Here is a 19,544-nt window from a genome sequence, read left to right as displayed (position 1 = left end):
GTTCAAAGATTTTCCATTAAACCCCCCCACTCAAATCCCTCCTAAAGCACTACTCAAATTCTTTAAAACCTAAGGACACACACACACACACACACACACACACACGCACACACACACACACACACACACACACACACACACACACACACACACACACACACACACACACACACACACCTCGTTTTTTCATTTCTGTTCCTTACAATTCTATCCCTCTCTTTCATTCACAGACACACACACACACACACACACACACACACACACACACACACACACACACACACACACACACACTGAATTAATTGTACAGTATCGGTTGTTCCTAAACTTAAATACTTTAAAGGATTGTTGTAAATGATGTTAATTTTACAACATCCCATATTCAATTTTATTTAAATTGTAAACCTCAAACATAGTTTCTCCAAAATCCCATTTTCTCCAGTTTCCTCAAACACACACACACACACACACACACACACACACACACACACACACACACACACACACACACACACACACACACACACACACACACACACACACACACACACACACACACACACACACACACACACACACACACACACACACACACACACACACAGTGTTTTGTATGGTAGATTTATTTTAAATTGGTGGAGTGACGATGGAACGCAATAGTATTCGAAGACCATTCAAGATCAAGGAGAAAATAATTATTTAGTGCTGATGAGCCGACGATCTCGTTCGTGGTGGAATGTTTTCATTGCTTGGAACACTGGGCATGGATATTTAAGTGTTCATAAAGGAAGGAGGCACTTGTTAGAGGGGAGAGTTTGGAAACGACGCCAGGAGATGACATCCGCTGTTTGGTGCCAAAGAGAGTGGAACAGTTTGCTATGGAATGAGGCCTAGTCTGCACGTATCTCTTGGGAAAACCATTTGGGTGTGGCATGCACGGGTAATAAGCAACGAGGGTATAGTGTCTGTAAATTATGGTAACATGGGCACAATCCCAAAGGAGTCTAAAAATGATATCATCATCATCGCAGGCCATAATGGTATGCAAACATGTCAGTTTGTGCTTTGAGTTTCTCAGTAGCTACTTGCTTATGACAGTTGTTTACATTATACTGTTTATGTTGAAAAGGAATAAGGCAACAAGAATGCCTGTGAGTCTGTTATCATGTTCACTGTACTGTGCCTTAGGTCAGCTCCATCCCCAGAAGATCTGCCATACAAAGGCAACCGTTGTCCCTGGAAGCAGCAACATCTCAACGCAGCAGTCCTCCGAAGGGAGGATGATCCAGCACTCGTCGCAGCCTGAGAGCCAACCTGCACCTCCAGCCTGCACCACCTCGTGTGACTTGGAATCTCGGGCTGAGAGGATTGCACGATACAAGGCAGAACGGCGGAGACAGTTGGCTGAGCAGTTTGGAATAAACATCCCAGATGACGCCGATGTGAGGAGTACACCGAAAAGGAATGAATGTTTGAATATCGTATCACCACCAGAGGCTTCAGCAAGGGTCTCGACCTCGTACTCAAAGCTCCAGATTCCTGGGAAAGTTGGCATCACATTAAAAATGCAGGAGGATTACAAAACGCGTGTGAGCCTTTCCAGGAGGCAAGACGTTGTGCTACAGGAAGCAAGTCCATCTGCTGCGACTCTGAAGGATCCTGTTGTACGTGAAGACTCATCCGATTCTCCGACACTTCGATGTCGCCAAATATGGGGGCATAAAGCACAGGTTCGCAGGAACATGCCAGTGCCTTTGGAAAACAAAGCACCAGCTGGGATGGAAGAAGTAAAGTTACACCTCCCCTTGGAAAGTAGAACTTGTAGGAGGGAAGAACCAAGGAGCAGATTCCTGTCATCGTCCCTGGTCGAGAAACAGCAAGAAGAGTTTGCAGGTTCAAACATCACCAACGTGTCTCGGCTTCCATGCAGCAACCACGACAGAACAAGTATTGACCATTCTCCATCTTTGGACTCTCGACAAGCCATTTTAACCTCGTCTAGAACTGAAGAAGTAGTTACACACCCTTCGGCGGACGCCGTGGTTTTGTCTGCACTCAGGTAATGTGTTTAACTTCCCTCTTTGTCTTGGCGTGTTCTTTCCTACACTTTACCTTATGAAACTGCTGAGGTGGAAGTGAAAATCAATTTTGCAACACATCCTGACCAGGCTTTTGGTAGCTTGCCTGAGGAAAGTTATCCGCAACGAAAGAAACAATTTAACTTTGTCTACAAAAACATTAGTTATTACTACTTTTTCAATTGTACTCTATCTCGCCATCAAATTTATCTTCACTTTGACTCTTCCTTAAGCTCTCTGCTCTGGCTCCAAATGCTACTAACAGTCCAAGCTGGTGTGATGCCAGCAGGGGGTCCTGCATTGTGGAGCACACAATCGGTCATATGAGGTTGGGGAAGTAAAGCCTGCGGTCCGTGAAGGTCCCACTGTATTTATGTATGAAGGCAAAACCATTTGTGAAATTCCCTGGCTAAATCCCAAATCTTCCACATGGGTTCAGTGTGAGTTTCTCCAAATACATTCAGCATGAAGTTATAGGTAAAGTAGAGAACATTTTGATAATGCTGAGTGACTAAGATGTCAATGTCTACCATAACCTTCGACTAAGCTTTGCAATTGTATATTTTCGGCCATTAATTATATCATTTCAATTCAATCGGGTAAACCAACTAATTTTTTGGTATAAAAGTCGAGGCTCATGGAAGACCTAAAACACAGAACAGAACAGAACAAAATAATACACTGGAAAGTAGGGAAACACACCAACATCAGGGTAGAGGGACACTTGGAGGAAAAACGGGCAGAGGGAGGAATGAGAACAAGTGACGCGGGTGAACAAGATTGATACACACTGAAATACAGCAAAGAAGAGGAAGAGAAAACTGGATATGAAACATTAAAAAAAAGAAGAAAAAAAAAAGAAAAAAAAAAGTGGATATGAAACATAAATGGAGCAAAAACCGAAAATGAGGGAGAGGGGGGATGGGTGGGCTTGGGGACAGTTAATGATGGTAGGAAAGGTCCTGAGTATGGATGTGCGATGGTAATGGTGAACAACCATCTTGAAGTCCTAGAGGGAAGAATTGGATTGAGCAGACTTCGGAAATTGGTTCCTCAGGTGGGAAAAAGAGGAATAAATGAATGGCGGTGAGAAGGAGTCTGGAATTTGGGAGTTTCACCAGAAGTAGATACCTGGCAGACCGTCGTATGTGCCCTTCAGAAACCTGGGGGCTGGGAGAGGGGAACAAACATAATAACTAACCTGTAATGGAATTGGTGGGTTTGGGGAGGGGTTTATTGTAGAATAAGTCGAGGCTCATATAAGAGCTAACACGCAGAAACATATAATAAAAGCAGCGGGAGACAAGAGGGGGAGAGAGAGAGGGAAGTACAATAACAGTAGAGAACAGGGACATCGGGAGATCTGTGGAAGGGAGAGGGCTGGGGTGGGGTACATGGGATAAACAAGATGGACACTACATGGACTTTTAGGAAAGAAAATGGAATTTGAAAAAGGTGGATTTGCGATGGATTAACGGGAAGATAAAAGATCAAGGTTTTGGATGGGGGAAGATATGAGATGGTGTTGAACAGCTGCTTTGAAGATCTGGAGGGAGGAGTGGGATTGAAAAGAGTGTGGGAGTTTGTTCCAGAGGTGGAAAGAAAGAGGAATGAAGGGGTTAATGAGAGTAGAGAAAAGAATACATGGGGGAGGAGGAGGATGAAGAAAAGGAGGAGAGGGTGGAGGACCATATAACTGAAAGTGATGATGAGTCGTTATTTATGCTAGACTTCCTCCAGTACAGAAACTACGTATCCTCTTAAATTATTATCTTTCACAAAGTTTCCTGTTAACAAAGAAAATTATTTTTCTGTTATTATTTATCATTTCCACCTGCTCGTCTGATTTGTTTGTTGTTGTATTTAAAAGTCACGTCTGACGTGTGACACATCTTGTGGCAGACATTTTATTCATCTTTTTTTGAAAGAGTGTGTCGATGAAATTTAAGACCAACATGTTATTCTTAGATATTGTACTCATGTGATTAAAGGAATTGAATTGTGTGGGAATACACAGAGGACACAAACACGCCATCGCAAGAAATGGAAACTCTGTTTTCTCATTGGGCAAGCAGCCTGACTTCACAGCATATGTGGACCATGAACCAAGACCACGCGAGGATTACAGGAGACATACCGTACTGGGTGGAGGAGACTCAGGGATCACATGGATAAGAGACAACCCCGTGAAGACAACAGGCAGCTCAAATTTGCTGAACACACATCGGGACTTGAAACGCAGAGAGCGGGCGCATTCTTCGGGTGCTGGCTGGCCAAGCACACCGAGCAACTTAAAACCATTGGTGAAGATGACTGAAGGGTCATGCATTGTAAAAAATAGTGGAGGGCTCCTTCATGGACTTGGGAGCTCTCAGCCAAGCCGACAGTGCACGCGCGTACAAAGTCTCGTTCGGTCCGGAATCAGCCGAGAATGCATTCGGACCTGTGTCGAACCAACCCGACAGGTGGAGGAACCTCGTCGTTTGAATGAATTCCAAGAGCTACAGCAGAAAGATGGAGAAGCAGAGGTATCAGTGGGGACACGTATCTCCGTGACTGAGCTGCGCAGCCTCTTTGCTGAGACACTGAGGGCCAACAGCAAATCGAATGTGTATGTCGCCTTGTGGAAGCCTGCCTGCTGCTTGCATGGAAGAGTGTGTTCACTGCATGTGGCTTGATAGTCCAAGAGCTTTTTCTCATACGGGCCAAAATAAAGAAGTTTGGGAAAACCCCCTACAGCTTTTGTAGTGGGTGTTGCCCAAATTTTTAGTGTTGCCTGAACTTTAGTAGGGGTGTTGCCCAAAGTGTTGAGCGAACAACTCATACAGCTTTCTGGTATGATATTTTTGCAGAAGGGACCATCTGGAACAATTCCAGCTCTGAAGTTGCAGGCTGCTATGTACACGATGGAGGGTATGACGACCGCAAAGAAATAATGGGTGGAGGTAACGTAGATGTGAATATCTTTGTACGGACTCAACCAATTCTCAATAGTGAGGGAACAGTGGGTTTATATTGCAATTCTCTATTAGAATATTACAGAATTGCTTCACTTGCTGCATTCTGACATGACTGGAGGTCAAGAGGTCACTAAATGTCCTTACTATTTCACTTATCCTGCTCATAATGGTGTACATGGTACTTGTGTTGTTTATATTTCTGGGGATGGTATAAACTACAGACAATACTTCTGTTTCAAATTATTATATTTTAGTAATAATACCTATCTGTTACTTATGACAACATGTACATGTATGGTATAGTCAGTGTACAGGGTTCCAGCTAGGCCATTTGAGTATGGTGCCTTGTTGTGCCATTTGAATGCATTTTGTCAATAGGATAATATGGAGCAAAGTTATTGACATTTTTAGCTTAATTGGGAAAAACTGTACCCAGATTGTTTTCCACCTGATAAATGTGCCCATGTGTTGAATTGCTTTCCATACCTCCTTTAAAATCCTCACTGTATCGCTGGAATACATCTAGAGAGTTTATAGAACATGAACATAGAACAGTTCAATTTGAATAAAATAATGGTTTAAAAAATAATTTGAAAAACCCCACAGAAGTTTGGTGCTACTGAGGATCTTATGCGAGCACATCACCCATATATACTGTAATAAGATGATGTTGAGTCACTGTTTAGAAGATGGAGACATTATTGATCACCATAGAACGCAGCGTCAATCGCCTTGTATGTAGCCATATAGGTGGCCTCTTCTTCACTACGATAATGCACCCTCTCATATGCCACGCCCTCTCGTGCTATATATCGATATATAGCATTGTCATTGTTCATGGAAGTATTATGAAGGTGATTTCTGTTTTACAGTGTTCAAGTATTTAATTCAATTTAAATATAAGTTTAAAGAGACGTAAAGGCGTATAAAAAATGAAATCCGTGTTTTACGACCGTTTTACCCAGTGTCTATTACATCACTGTAGTGGGTGCACACAGATTGAATGTCCACACACACCAGGAACAAGTATTGAAGATTTATTATCTGGAGAAGATTCACTTGAAAATAACGATAATTACAACAAAGTTAACAATACACTTATGCCGGCAAACACAACCACGGACACAACACAACGTCTCAAGCAAAACTTCTGCCCGACTCGGTTGAATTTAGTTCTTTTATAGCGTTTCTGCAAAAAAAGAAAATTCCAGAAGTCTTGAGGAGTCAGGAGGGGTCAGGATTTTGAGACAGTTTGGCACCCATGGGCAATGTAGATCTGTTTGCAATGTAGAATGTAGATCATTCTGATCAATGTCAACATCTGTTTAACATTTCAACACAGGCCATAAAGATAAGCAGCCTTAGATGAAAGAGTGTAGACATGGTGTTTCCATCATGCTAGTGCCTACTGGAGACTCCATCTGGTCTTGTCTTGCAAAACAGCTTCGTTCGCCTTTTGTATATTTCTTCCTTGCACAGATTATCAATGTGAACTTTATTCCTATAAGTATTCCTAAGCACAGCAAACACACTTTTTCTATTACCCATAATGCAGATTGATCAAAGCTTTATCAATGAAGTATATTCTTCATTTTTATTGGCAATATATATATATATATATATTGAAGACTATTATGATAACTGGTGTCTTTGTCTTGATCCGTGAGGATTTAAACAATTAGTGGGAAGAGACCATCATTGGAGGGTTTTCGTTGCCTTTAAACAGCAACAACGAATGACACTTATCAATCCTGAGAATTAAATTAAGTGAAAAACAAATTTGAAACAAGATGCCAGCGATAGCTCGCCTACTCTTAAGAGAAAGGCATCTCATGAACAGTTGGAAGTCCATTCAGACTTCCACAACCCTATTTAACCCTTTCCATTAGTTGGCCTGTTGCCTGTTGTTTGTTTCCTTTATGACGTCCTTAAAAACAGCAAGTTTCCTGTTTCGAGTGACTTTGCATTTTGTTTGACTGCCAGACAGGTAGACAGAGTAAATAAATTATCTCACTCCTCTCTGTACGAACGCGATTGAGATGAATTCAGAGCCAAAGTGCAGTAAAACGGCAAACTTGCCTTCCTATTCATGTTCTGATTCGTGTTCAAAATTTAAAATCCATTTAAATAAGTTGTTCCTCAAATCATAAACTGATAAGATGGACGGACATGAACCAATTATTGCTTAACCTCGGATTTTGCTTTGCAGGCATGGGGTAATTATTTTACATGCTATGCAATTATATTTGCTTCATGATTGGGTGAATTTTATGTAATTCCAAATCTGATACAGTGATTGGCCCAGACAGATGTGTATGAACTTGCTCCAGTAAAGAGAAAGAAGCTCAAAAACTTTGAGAATTGTATCATTTGCCAGGTGGATTCTAAGGAGACTCCATACAAAAGCTTGATGCTGCCCTGGAAGTCTGTAAGGATGAAGTATATAAACCTCTGCTTTGCCTCATATATGAGCAAGGTCATTCTGAAGGTGAAAAGAAACCTTGTATGATACGTCCTTCTGAGAATTTGCTGAAAAACAAAAACCGCGACTGAAGAAGCAATTTGGAGATGACATTGTTTTTTACATTAACTGTGCGACCGTACAAGATCAGAGCTCTTGTACTCAAGGTCAATATCTCTTCAATATGTCATTAACTCTGTCGACTAATATAAAACTGCTGCTGCCGGAGAAGTTCCTGGAACTGGCGAAGGACTCCGACTGCTTTAGATGACTCTGACAGAGTAGGATTGCTGTAACGCACTGCCAAACTGATCAAGATCACCGATTGTCAAAGCATTTCGGTTCAGCTACCTAATATCAATGACCTATCTGTGACAAAATCAATAGCTCTGATAGCAGATGCTCTTTACTGCTTGCTGCATTGGATTATCGTAAAACTAGAGAAGGAAGGTGAAGAATGATGATGAGCCGTCATCGCCAGGATGTAGCAACTCCTCAGATGGAAGACGAGTTCTGATGCTCTCCTGGGAAAAAAGTATGATAGATATGTCAGGGATTGAGGATTTGCTCATGGAGTCGTGTATTTGACAGTGTTACAACATCAGCTCTTCTGAAGGGGAAATTGTACAATAGAGGAGTGAGATCCCATGCACTGGTAATGGAAGCCCTGCTCAACCTCCAGTAGCGTGCCTTCAGGTAGTGTGAATGTCCAAACAGGAGGACTGTGTTGTTGATGAGAAAGCCGTGGTAGTGCGAGTCAAAGCCTGCAAACGAGCATTGGAAGCCGCAACAGGTTTTCAGGAAACTACACATAGGCTCTGCGACGCAGTTATCGCACTGGAGCAACAGCTCACAAGTTTTAGAAACGCAACAAGAAGCAAGTCACAGTTGTTTTCCTACTTGGATGACTTTATTGCGATGGTGCTGCTACTTCCTCAGCTCTTCTGAAGGGAAGTTATAATATAGTCCGAGATCTTGCTTATTCACCCTGGAGTATTAACCTGGGAGGCGGCCTATCTGAATAACTCAAAAACCAGAGTTGTAGACTCGAGTCAGGGACTTCCTTCTCGAGTCCGACTCATCACATTTCTTTTGATTTGTGACTTGACTTGGCTTGCAGAAATTTGACTTGAGACTTGACTTGACTTGTAAACTTTTGACTTGCCGACATTGAATAGTCATTCAAGTTTGAAGACCACTAATTTGACGCTCAAATTAAGGGGACTTCTGCTGATCCTCACGCATATCCAAATAATTTTGTGTAAAACAGCAAGAAAGCAAGGCCTACAAACGTTGGTAAATCCATCCTGAAATGAGAAAACATCAACATATAATTGAAATTTTGTTTTATTGTGCGTGTCTCATGTTCTGGAGCCTCAACAGGAACAACTTGTTGAGGTTGTTCCAAGTTCCTATGAGGGTCTTAGCCATGCCTGCCTCAAGCTCACCGCACTGGGCTCGTCTGGCTGACAAGACATTAGCCAATTCGATCTTTCTCAAATGCAATAATTTGTTTAAGTAAGTTTAAGTAATAACTTACATGAACAACACAGTTTCTTACGATTTATTCCTTTTTACTTTGGTTATGTGCATTGATTAATTTTGACATATTTGTTGTTGTTGTTGTTGTTGTTGTTGTTGTTGTTACTCTCACCAGAGGAGAGGGTATTGCATGTGAGTCCGTTTGATTATTTATTTGTCCGCACAGAATAAATATGATTTTCTCTGCAACCGTTGGTGCGATTGACAGGAAATTTTAACCAGAGGTGCACCTCCTCCTGCAGAATTTTTAAATGATAATTATGACATCATAGGTCACTTGGTATGGGCACCATCTTGGAAAAAACGAAAAAATTTGCACCTCTATATCTCCGAAAGCGCTGAATAGAAAAAATTGGAGTTGGCTCATAGTAAATAACTTTCCATGGGGAATAACATATGTTATTGATCATGTCATAGGTGCTTCCATTATGACGTCATAATTCGACAAGTACAAAACTTCATCCGATCAAGATGAAATTTCTTGAGCATCATCTAGGGATAAATTGGTGGAGAGAAAAAAATTAATGATGACGTCATCGGTTGTAGTTTGGCCGCCATATTTTTTTTAACACAAAAACCTTTAAAACCATTAAAAACATCCTGGTGAGGGTCTGCCATCTCTGATTGCTCTTTTTGTTGTTGTTGTTGTTGTTGTTGCAAGGATGGGTCGGTCACGTTTCACAGCTATGTATGTCCAATATGGTTGACTAAATGGCCTACTCTCTGTGAAATTATGTCAAATTTGGTATTTCATGAGCGTTACAGGTTTAAGCCTGAAGGTGTGTAATAGGTAATCCCAAAGCAACAGGTTTCATCGTTTATTAAAATTATAATTTACTAAACACACTAAGCAAGCTCGGAAGATGATTTAACAAAATATATCTGGTTTCCTTAAAATATACCTTCCCTTAACCCATCATTGACCAAGCCATTTTTATGGCTGATTAATCACTATTTTGACACTTTAAAAATTGGCAGCGCAAGACCGATTTACTATTTTTTGCACGGGTCCAAACGCAAGAAAAGGTTTGCTGTGGAGGGACATGTATTGACTCTTTTTCAATGATATCAAATTGATGGTATTACATTAAAATGTCGGCCCATTCCATAAAGAAAATTAATGGTGTTCAGTTAGAAAATATCACTTTTGACGTGATGGAAAATGACTTATGACTTGACTCGAGTTGAGAGTAAATGACTTGCTGACAACTCTATCAAAATTAAGCATTGCGTGACATTTTCACTTACAGTGGCATCATATTACAATAAGTAACCCAACACTCTACAAATTCGGATTCAGCTTTGTAATATGAATACATTTTTTTGATGTTGATGTACCATACTAACTCGTGTTGGTGCTGCCGGAGCAGTTTCTTGGTGAGGGTTATACTAGGTGGTTTGCCATTGCCTTCACAGTATGAATACCTAGATGTCTCAATATTGAGAATTGGTTGGGTCTGTACAAAGATATTCACACGTATGTTACGACTTTGGTGGCCATCGTACCCAACCCCGTCACTTACAGTGTGTCGCTCCAAATATCTGGAACTGTTCCGCAGGGTCCGTTCGACCAAAGTATCAAAGCAGACTAAAGCTACATGGGGTGTTGACGGACGGCCATCTGGCATGTTCTTTGCTCCTGGACGAGAAGCATGATGCATGGATTTTTGGGATTATTGGGAGACCCATCACGAAAGTGTGACGTTTTTGGCAAATCACATTTTAAACATCCCTGTTCCGCATGGCCCTTTTTCATGACCACAAACAGGAGGTTTGCCAATGCCTCACTGATGTTCAAATTGACTCATTTGTTTAGCATGTGTTACGCTCATTGTCCAAACACCCTTTTTTGTTCCATCCTTGTTGTATGATACGTGTTCACCTAACGCATTGCCTGCCCAGTTTCCACTTGGATTCTATTCTTGCCAACACAAGCCGCCTGCTCACAGTTTCTGTATCCTCCGCAGCAGCACCCAGGGACGTTCCAGGAATGGAGAAAGCCGAAGGTTGAATGAGCGTTTCCACACACAGCCGATCACCAGCACAGAACGACAGCAAACCTCGTACCCTGCGTCCCAGCAAGAGCAAGGTGTCGTGAGCGCATCGTCTCAACCGCTGTGAGATCCCTTCCATATACTGTACGGTGTGCCTTTCTTATCGTAGCGTGTTTAGTACGATTAAGGAATCTTTCATTGTCCGACATTTTTATTCTCTGAACTCATTTTCACCTCTTATAGACGTATGTAAGGCAGATTTTCAAACCTCCACAACCCCGTCTTCTTTTCCCCCTATTTCTTTATGTACCACATTACATGTGCCTCACCTCCTCCCCGACCCCCTCCTTCCTTCTCCCATCTACCAACTTTTGCCTTCACACCCAATTCTCCTACCGTCCTCTCTTCCTCCTAACATATTCCTTCCTGTATATTTTATAATTTGTATTCAATAACTTTGGCCATGAGTTTTGTTAAAATTTCAAAGCTATGGAAATCTTCCTCTTTTCGCAGGAAACGAGCAAATACTACAGATACAATCGAAGGTAATTAACTTTACTATCCACAACTGTTTCTTGCATTACAAGCGCTCTTTAGTTTGTGTACACTTAAATGGTGGAACTTGTGAACCCCCCTACTCCTGACCACTCCCCTTATTCTTCGTACACTCCCCCCTTTCCATTCCCTTCCTCTCCGTCCTCTTCTCCCCTTCCTCATTACTCCATCCTTCCTTCCCCTCATCTTCCTCCTTCCCTCTTCCTCCTCCCACCTCCTACTTCACCCTCTTTTGCTCCCTTCTCTTCCACCCCTTATCCTTCCTCTACCTCCTCTTATTTCCTGCTCCCATCTCCTAACACCTCCGCCTCTTATCTCTTTCTCCACCCCCTCCTCCTTAAACCCCATCTTTCTACCTCTTCCTCTTCCTATCTCCCCCCTCTGACCTCCTCCTCTTATCTTCTGCTCAAAACGCCTCCCATCTCCTCCTCCTCCCACCTCCTCTTATCCTCACTCCCACCTCATCTTATCGCCTCCTCTTATCTCCCCATCCCATCTCCTCCTATCTCCTCCTCCCAATTCCTCCTCCTCCTCTTATATCCTCCACCCACCTCCTCTTATATCATCCTCCCAACTCCTATCTCCTCCTCCCACCTCCTGCTCCTGATCTTATCTCCTGCATCCTTACCCTCTTATCTCCTCCTCATTTCCTCCTCTTATGTCCCCTACCTCCTCTTATATCCTCCACTCACTCCTCTCTACTCGTCACGCTCCTTTTACTCTCCCCAGTCCTCCTTTCTCTCCCCTTTTCTCATGTTTATTTTTCACAAAAAAATCCACCATACTTTCCACTTTCCCCCTCCCCAGACATGTATGTAATATATAGATAGCCTCTCATTGAGAAGCTGGCTTTCATAGTTGCATATGCATAAGTGTTGCTAAATTATTCAATGGTGACGTCATCTTTTCGAGTAACAACAATGGTTTTGCTCAGGGAGCGATAAAACTGACGAGAAGGCACGAATGAGCATGGCTGCGAAGCTTTCGCTGTTTCAGGTACAGTAAGTGAATTTTACTCTATATCAGTCAATTGTACGAACTTACTGGACTTGTTCAACTGAGACATTTGATGCATTCGGTACACAGAGTGGCCTCGTTGAAATCTCAGAGGGAAACAAATGCTTTCTACCAGATATGCAGAATTTCCCATGTAACTTAATGCTTTGCATCGGCTTTGGGGCATTGTACACCAAGTTGAAATTGTACCACTGATCTTCATAGCCCATGTGATTGTGTTGCAGACACTGATTACTCCCCCATGCAATTGCTTAGTGAATCATTTTCTCTGACACCTTTTCACCGCGGTAATGGTAGGGGCGCAGACACTGAGAGGACGTACTTTTTGGGTTTATGATAATCAGTTTGTTGTTGTTATGGGATTACTAATGTCGGCCATGGGTGACATGCGATTACATTAACGTGATGTAACTTTGTAAATGCAGCATATCTATGGTAACCTTTGCCTACCGGTTGCAAAACCAACTCCTCCCGGCAAAAAGATCCTGCTCAGAAACCATTACCCTACACCCCATGGCGGTGGCACAACACATGAACGTTCGGCACAGAAACAAGCCTTTCGTGGTGTTCTTGGCCAGGAATGGCTGTGTTTTTGTGCAGGCGATGGGGCCGGTTCCAGAAAAGGCCGCAGCCCAGAGTAACACACAAAAGCAGCCCGCCTCGTTGGCTTGGCATCAGCGTTCCGGCCCATCTCGGAGCCGGGACGTGAGCCAGGAATGTCCTCCTCACAAATCCAGTCAGGTGCCACATTCACCAACCACATGCAGGTACAGTACTGATCTACAGTGTGGCTCTGTACAGTTTTTTTGTATACAAGATCGAGGCTCGTGAAAGAGCGAACATTAATCACACAGAAAGACAAACAGACACATAAAACAAATAACATCGGGAGCGGTAGACAAGATGGGGAGAGAGGGGGAAGGACACAAACACAACATTTGAGAGCAGGGACCGAGAGACATGGAGACATCGAGAGATCTGTGGGAGGGAGAGGGCTTTGGGGGGGGAGGCATGAGAAGGGGGGGGGGGGGGGTGGTGCTGCTTTAATATGAGGTAGTAGCTTGTTTTTTTTTGTCGGTAGTAGTCAGCTCATGACAAATCGAATGCATTGATAGATTGGAAAACACAAAGTAGAGCGGCTCGGTGGTGTAGTGGGTAAATAATTGTTACATTGTCCCCATCGGCTTGAATTACATTCCCACGGTCGGTCGCTCAGTGGGCAATTCCCACAAACCTGATGGAGTTGTGCTCTCTCCAGAATTTATACTTGCCTTTGAAATGTCTTGACTTGTCATGAGAATCCTGTGCTATGTCAGATAGGACTTATGGGATTCCATCAGCGAACCCCAAAAGCCAAAGCAATTGAATGCTAAAAAATACTCCGTTGTAATGACATAGTGATGGCACAAGCCATCGATCTCCTCAAAGAGCGAAGATTTCCAGGACAACTCTCCATTGGATTCTCCAAGCTCCATCACGTGTTCGACTGATACTTCTTCATCGTTTATACGACGTTTGTTGCGATACGTTTTTTCAGGGCTCCAGTAACACTCAAAATGGAAACAACTTCCAAGAGAGATCCGTTGGTCCATATGAAACAGGACACCTACGAGGAGCCGGACAATTCCCAGTTGAGCCTTGTTGAGAAGATGGCCTTGTTCACGAGGCTCGGCCAGGCCATCTCGTCTGGAGTTGTTCCTGAGCAACGTACTCGGCGCTCTTCCCAGCGGTTTCAGACACAACCGGTAACGGTCGATGAGGTGAGGCGTGTGACGTGTGCCGGGAAATTTGTAACACAACTCGACGCTATGTGAACTAAGAGGGGAAGGGGAAAAATTGCTAGAATTCTCAACAATTGTTTTGCTCTCCAGAGAAACTTTATTTCTATTAATTCCCTACTGGTTTCTTTATTTAATTTTTTTATTATTACTGGAGCTCTATATTCCTAGAAAGGACAGAAGATGCACCAGGGTATAAAGATTATTCCAAATGTCCTGTTATCTTGGTAAAATTGATCTCGTGAGTGGTGTTGGCTTTTATTTCCAACCTGCATCGAATATTGACCTCAATTAAACCCTTTGATGAATAATTGGAAACAGACAATTTATGAAAAATTGTTTGCAATCTCATTGATAGTTCTGCTGACTGGAAGTATTCATGCTCTTCTGCCTGGAACCATTTATTCGTTCCTTCAGCCATGTATGCGTTTTGGGTGATGGTAGTGGGAGCTGAGTTGAGAAAAATATATATTTGAGAAAAGAAAGAAAAGGGAGGACGATATAAGAGACAGAGGAGTGGGGAGTGGACACAAAGGTTGATTGCAGTGAAGGTAAGGGGTTGGATGTATGGAACATATGGGGTAGAGGGGTTTTTCAAGTTACAAGCTTTGGGATTGTTTTTTTTTTTTTTTCTTCCTCTGCAGTTGTCTTCCAATTTGGATCACAGCAACATTCCTGCATCTGAAGTTGGCAGTTCAGCAGTTTCCGCTGTGAAGTTGGCGGTTCAACCTGCCGCACGGACAAGTCAACACTCTCGAATAGGTGCCCAGGTGTCCTCCGGGGCTCAACAATCGTTCTTAAGCCACAAATCCATGCAGACCACTTACTTGTCAGGTATGGAGGCGTTTTAATATCACATTTAATCTACCTCTTGATAATTGCTTGAATCGGTGTGTGCTTAGCGGAGGCTTATGCTGAGTGAAATTATATGACCACGATGAAGAAAATCTTAAAGACCCTGGTTTATTGATTGATTACAGTGCCTTCAGAAGGTATTCACACCCCTTGACTTTTTCAAATTTTGTTGTCACAGCCTGAATTTTAAATGGATTAAACTGGGATTTTTTTGTCACTGATCTACACATAATACCCCATAATGTCAAAGTGTAATTATTGTTTTAGACATTTTTACAAAATAATTATAAATGAAATACAGAAATTTCTAATTTACTTTAGTATTCAACCCACTCAGTCAATACTTCGTAGAAGTGTCTTGGGCAGTGATTACAGCTTCGAGTCTTCTTGGGAATGTCTGTATCAGCTTTGCACGTCTGGATTTGGGGAGTTTCTCCTATTCTTCCTTGCAGATATGCTCAAGCTCTGTCAAGTTGAATGGGGAGCATCTGTTAACAACAACCTTCAAGTCTTCCACAGATTCTCAATGAGATTCAAGTCTGGGCTTTGTCTGGGCTACTCGAGGACTTTCACGTTTTTGGACTGAAGCCATTCCAGTGTTGCATTGGCTGTATTCTTGGGGTCCTTGTCCTGTTGGAACGTAAATCTTCACCACAGTCTAATGTCTTTTGTACTCTGAAGCAGATTCTCCGCAAGGATTTCCCTGTATTTGGCTCCATTCATGGTTCCCTCTATCCTTACACGTCTCCCAGCCCCTGCCACTGAAAAGCATCCCCCATAGCATGATGCTGCCAAGACCATGTTTCATGGTAGGGATGGTGTTAATTGGGTAATGAGCTGTGCTCGGTTTCCGCCAGACATAGCACTTAGCATTCAGGCCAAATAGTTCAATTTTCGTCTCATCAGACCACAAAATATTTTGCCTCATGCTCTTAGAATCTTTCACGTGCCTTTTTGCAAACTCCAGGTGTGCTGTCATGTGCCTTTTTATCAGTAGTAGTTTCCATCTGGCCACTCTCCCATAAAGCCTCGATTTGTTAATTGCTGCATAGTCTGTTGTCCTTCCGGCAGATTCTCCCATCTCAACCGAGGAACTCTGTAGTTGTGTCGGAGTGGTCATTGGGTTCTTGTGGTCACCTCTCTGACCAAGGTCCATTTGCCCGGTTGCTCAGTTTGGTCGGACGGCGAGCTCGAGGAAGAGTCCGGGTAGTTCCATATTCTTTCCAGTTCCTAATGATGGAGCTCACTGTGCTCTTTTTTCTTTTCTTTTTTGTATACAAGATCGAGGCTCGTGAAAGAGCTAACATTAATCACACAAAAAGTCAAACCGACACATAAAACACAAAATAAGGGGAGATGTAGATAAGATGGGGAGAGAGGGGGAAGGACACAAGCACAGCATTTGAGAGCAGGGACATCGAGAGAATTGTGGGAGGGAGAGGGCTTGGGGGGGAGGTGGGAGAGGTATAAACCATATGGACACGGCAAGGACTTCCAGGAAAGAAGTTGGAATTTCAAAAACGTGTATCTGGGGTGAATTAGCGGGGGTAGAAAAGATCAAGGTTTTGGATGGGGGAAGATAAGAGATGATGGTGAACAGCTGTTTAAAAGACCTGGAGGGAGGGGTGGGATTGAAGGGAGTGGGGGAGTTTGTTCCAGAGGCGGGAGAAAAGGGGAATGAAAGAGTGAAGGTGAGCAGAGAGCCGAGATTTTGGCAGTTTAACCTTAAGAGGGTTGCTGGCAGATCTTGTGCGACCTGTAGGAATATTTGGGGGACAGAGTCCAGAGAGAGCTGGGGGAGCAAGGCCGGAGAGGAGTCGGTAGAAGACAGAAAGACCACCCACCTGCCTGCGGTGAGTGAGTGAAAGGCCCTCAGAGTTAGCTTCATCGCAGGAGATTCCAATGATTCTGAAAGTTTTGGTTTCAACAGCGTGAAGCCGAGCTAGGTGTGAGGCAGGAGCACCGGCCCAGAGGGGGGAACAGTATTCCATTGAGCTGCGGACTCTAGGAACTCTTGGAAATTTAAACACTCTAGAAATTGTTTTATACCCTTTCCACGATCTATGCCTCCTCACAATTCTATCTCAGAGTTCTACGGACAGTTCCTTGGACTTCATGATAGAGTTTCTGCTCTGTCATGCACTGTCAACTGTGGAACCTTATATAGAAAGGTGTGTTTCTTTCTCAATCCTGTCCAGTTAATTGAATTGGCCACAGATGGACTCCGATCAAGTTATAGAGATAACTGAAGGATCATCAAAGGAAATTGGATGCACCTGATCTCAATTTGGAGTTTCATAGGAAAGGGGTTGAATACTTATTGACTCACATTTCAGCTTTTCATTTTTAATTATCTTGTTAAATTTTCTAAAAAGAAAAAAATTCACTTTGGCATTAAAATAAAAATATGTAGATCAGTAACAAAAAAAATCTCAAATTCATTCATTTTAAATTCAGGCTTAATTAATTCATTTAAATTCATTGTAACACAACAAAATGTGAAAAAGTCAAGGGGTGTGAATACTTTCTGAAGGCACTCTAATTGTTCTTGCATTATTATACTGTATATTCATTTTATTTTCAGCTCTATTTTACCATCGATTACCTCACTTATCGTGCTATTTGGTGCAATTCCTACCTTCAGAAGTTTTGAATCGGTCAGATCATGTTTGGCATTCCTAAAGTTATGAAAGCTTCAAAATATAAACATGGCTAAATGCACAGTCTAATAAACAAAAAGGAAACTGATTGATGTGAAAATTTATTCCACCAGATGTTGACAATGTGGCATCGCCCGGTAATTAAGATCACCAGGGACGGATAGCCGAACCAGCTTTAACGCCGAGGCATAATCCCGATGATGATGACGATTATTTTTGGCGCGTGCCGGAATGAAGGGATGCGAGATATTAACTGTATGGAACACACGGGTTTATTCCGAAACCACGAAAAATAAACACGGCAAATAAAAGTTCAACAATGGTTTGATGAAAATTAAAACGCGGATGAAAATGTCGAAATAAAGACCGAGGTGAACTAAATTCCCTACATTGAGGATCCTCCACACACTGTCTCGAACACGCACACAGGTAAAAGATAATAAAAACTAGAACGGCACTCAGTAGAGAGCACAACCTCCACCTGGTTGGCCATATCACTCAATGGTGAAGAATCACTTTAAAAATTCTACTAGCTGGATCCGCATCCGGATCTTCACCAAAATTGAATCGATTCTTCCTTGTCACACACACAACCTGTCCAACAAGTTTCGTCCAAATCCATCCATAACGTTTTGAGATATCCTGCAATGTATCGTTTTTGGCCCTATCTTCCAATGGTGAAGAATCGCTTAAAAAATTATAGTAACCGGATCAGAATCCGGATCTTCGCCAAAATCTAATCATTTCGTCATTGTCACATAGGCTCCATCTCTGCCAAATTTCGTCCGAATCCTTCCACAACTTTTTGAGATATTTTGTTCACAGACAAACGGACAGACAAACAGGCAGCGGTGAAAACATAACATCCATTCAACTTTGGTGGTGGAGGTAATAAAATGTTCCCTCTCCAGCACATAGCTGTCTCCAAAGGGTCTTTTTAGGTGATTGGTGGCCGTTGAAGCTCGATGCCACCGCGTGGGAAGGGCACAAGATGGCGACAGCCAACAAAACTCCCGCGTTGAATCGCCCAGAGTCGTAGGCCAATTGGTGAAGACGGCCTCTTTTGCCTCACTCACAGCTTCTTCCGCCTCCGAAAAGTACCACCGCCACAACCTCCCTCAGAATGCTGCTGACGCAACAAAAGCTCCAAACTCTCTCCAAAATGCGCACACAATTCCCATATCACCAAGTGCACAAAAATGGCGAGCTTCTTGTTTGATCCACGTCAAAAAGCACACTCCTCTTCTTCCCTCCTCAGAGCCAATCATGTAGTTTCCCTCTCTGTTCACCCCGCCAAAGTCCTACGGGCCAATCGCGTACCTTGGGGTGTGGACTGCCGGCCTTTTCTCTCCGACCCCTGATTACCCGCCTCTCATGGGTGGGGCCTTTTCCTTATTCGGTCCATTTGGGTGGGGCTTAGTCCGACTGACTCATTCTTGGCTTTTGTCGGCGGTTGTTGTTGTTTAAAGGTTGTGCAAAAAATGTAATGGAAAGTTTACAGAGGGAAGGCACGTACTGGGAAACATTATCCTTAAACCCTACAGATAATTAGCATGGCACCATCCCTCGCATGATGCACAATTAAACAATCTTAAGCTACAGTCTCCCTACTTAATACATCGAAATGCTCCTACACAACACATG

General features: G+C 42.8%; 1 protein-coding gene across 13 annotated transcripts in view; it reads left to right on the top strand.

Moving 5' to 3' along the window:
* LOC137429976 (supervillin) overlaps positions 1-19,544 on the top strand; it is a 205,371-nt gene that overhangs the window by 90,579 nt on the left and 95,248 nt on the right. For 7 of the 13 annotated variants that reach the window (XM_078780015.1, XM_078780012.1, XM_078780013.1 and 4 more), the window contains 8 exons: positions 1,189-2,059; positions 4,096-4,689; positions 11,009-11,158; positions 11,549-11,580; positions 12,525-12,586; positions 13,208-13,374; positions 14,145-14,367; positions 15,030-15,219. In XM_078780015.1, the coding sequence (XP_078636141.1) occupies positions 1,189-2,059; positions 4,096-4,689; positions 11,009-11,158; positions 11,549-11,580; positions 12,525-12,586; positions 13,208-13,374; positions 14,145-14,367; positions 15,030-15,219 (2,289 nt within the window). The remainder of the gene's footprint in view (positions 1-1,188; positions 2,060-4,095; positions 4,690-11,008; positions 11,159-11,548; positions 11,581-12,524; positions 12,587-13,207; positions 13,375-14,144; positions 14,368-15,029; positions 15,220-19,544) is intronic. The other 6 variants (XM_078780018.1, XM_078780011.1, XM_068120399.2 and 3 more) reach the window with 2 other exon arrangements.

This window comes from Myxine glutinosa, chromosome 6 (genome assembly GCF_964187855.1).
Source record: "Myxine glutinosa chromosome 6, kmMyxGlut1.1, whole genome shotgun sequence".
NCBI classification, from domain to species: domain Eukaryota; kingdom Metazoa; phylum Chordata; class Myxini; order Myxiniformes; family Myxinidae; genus Myxine; species Myxine glutinosa.
Note: the sequence above shows the minus strand (reverse complement) of the source record. Positions and strands in the feature narration are given on the sequence as shown.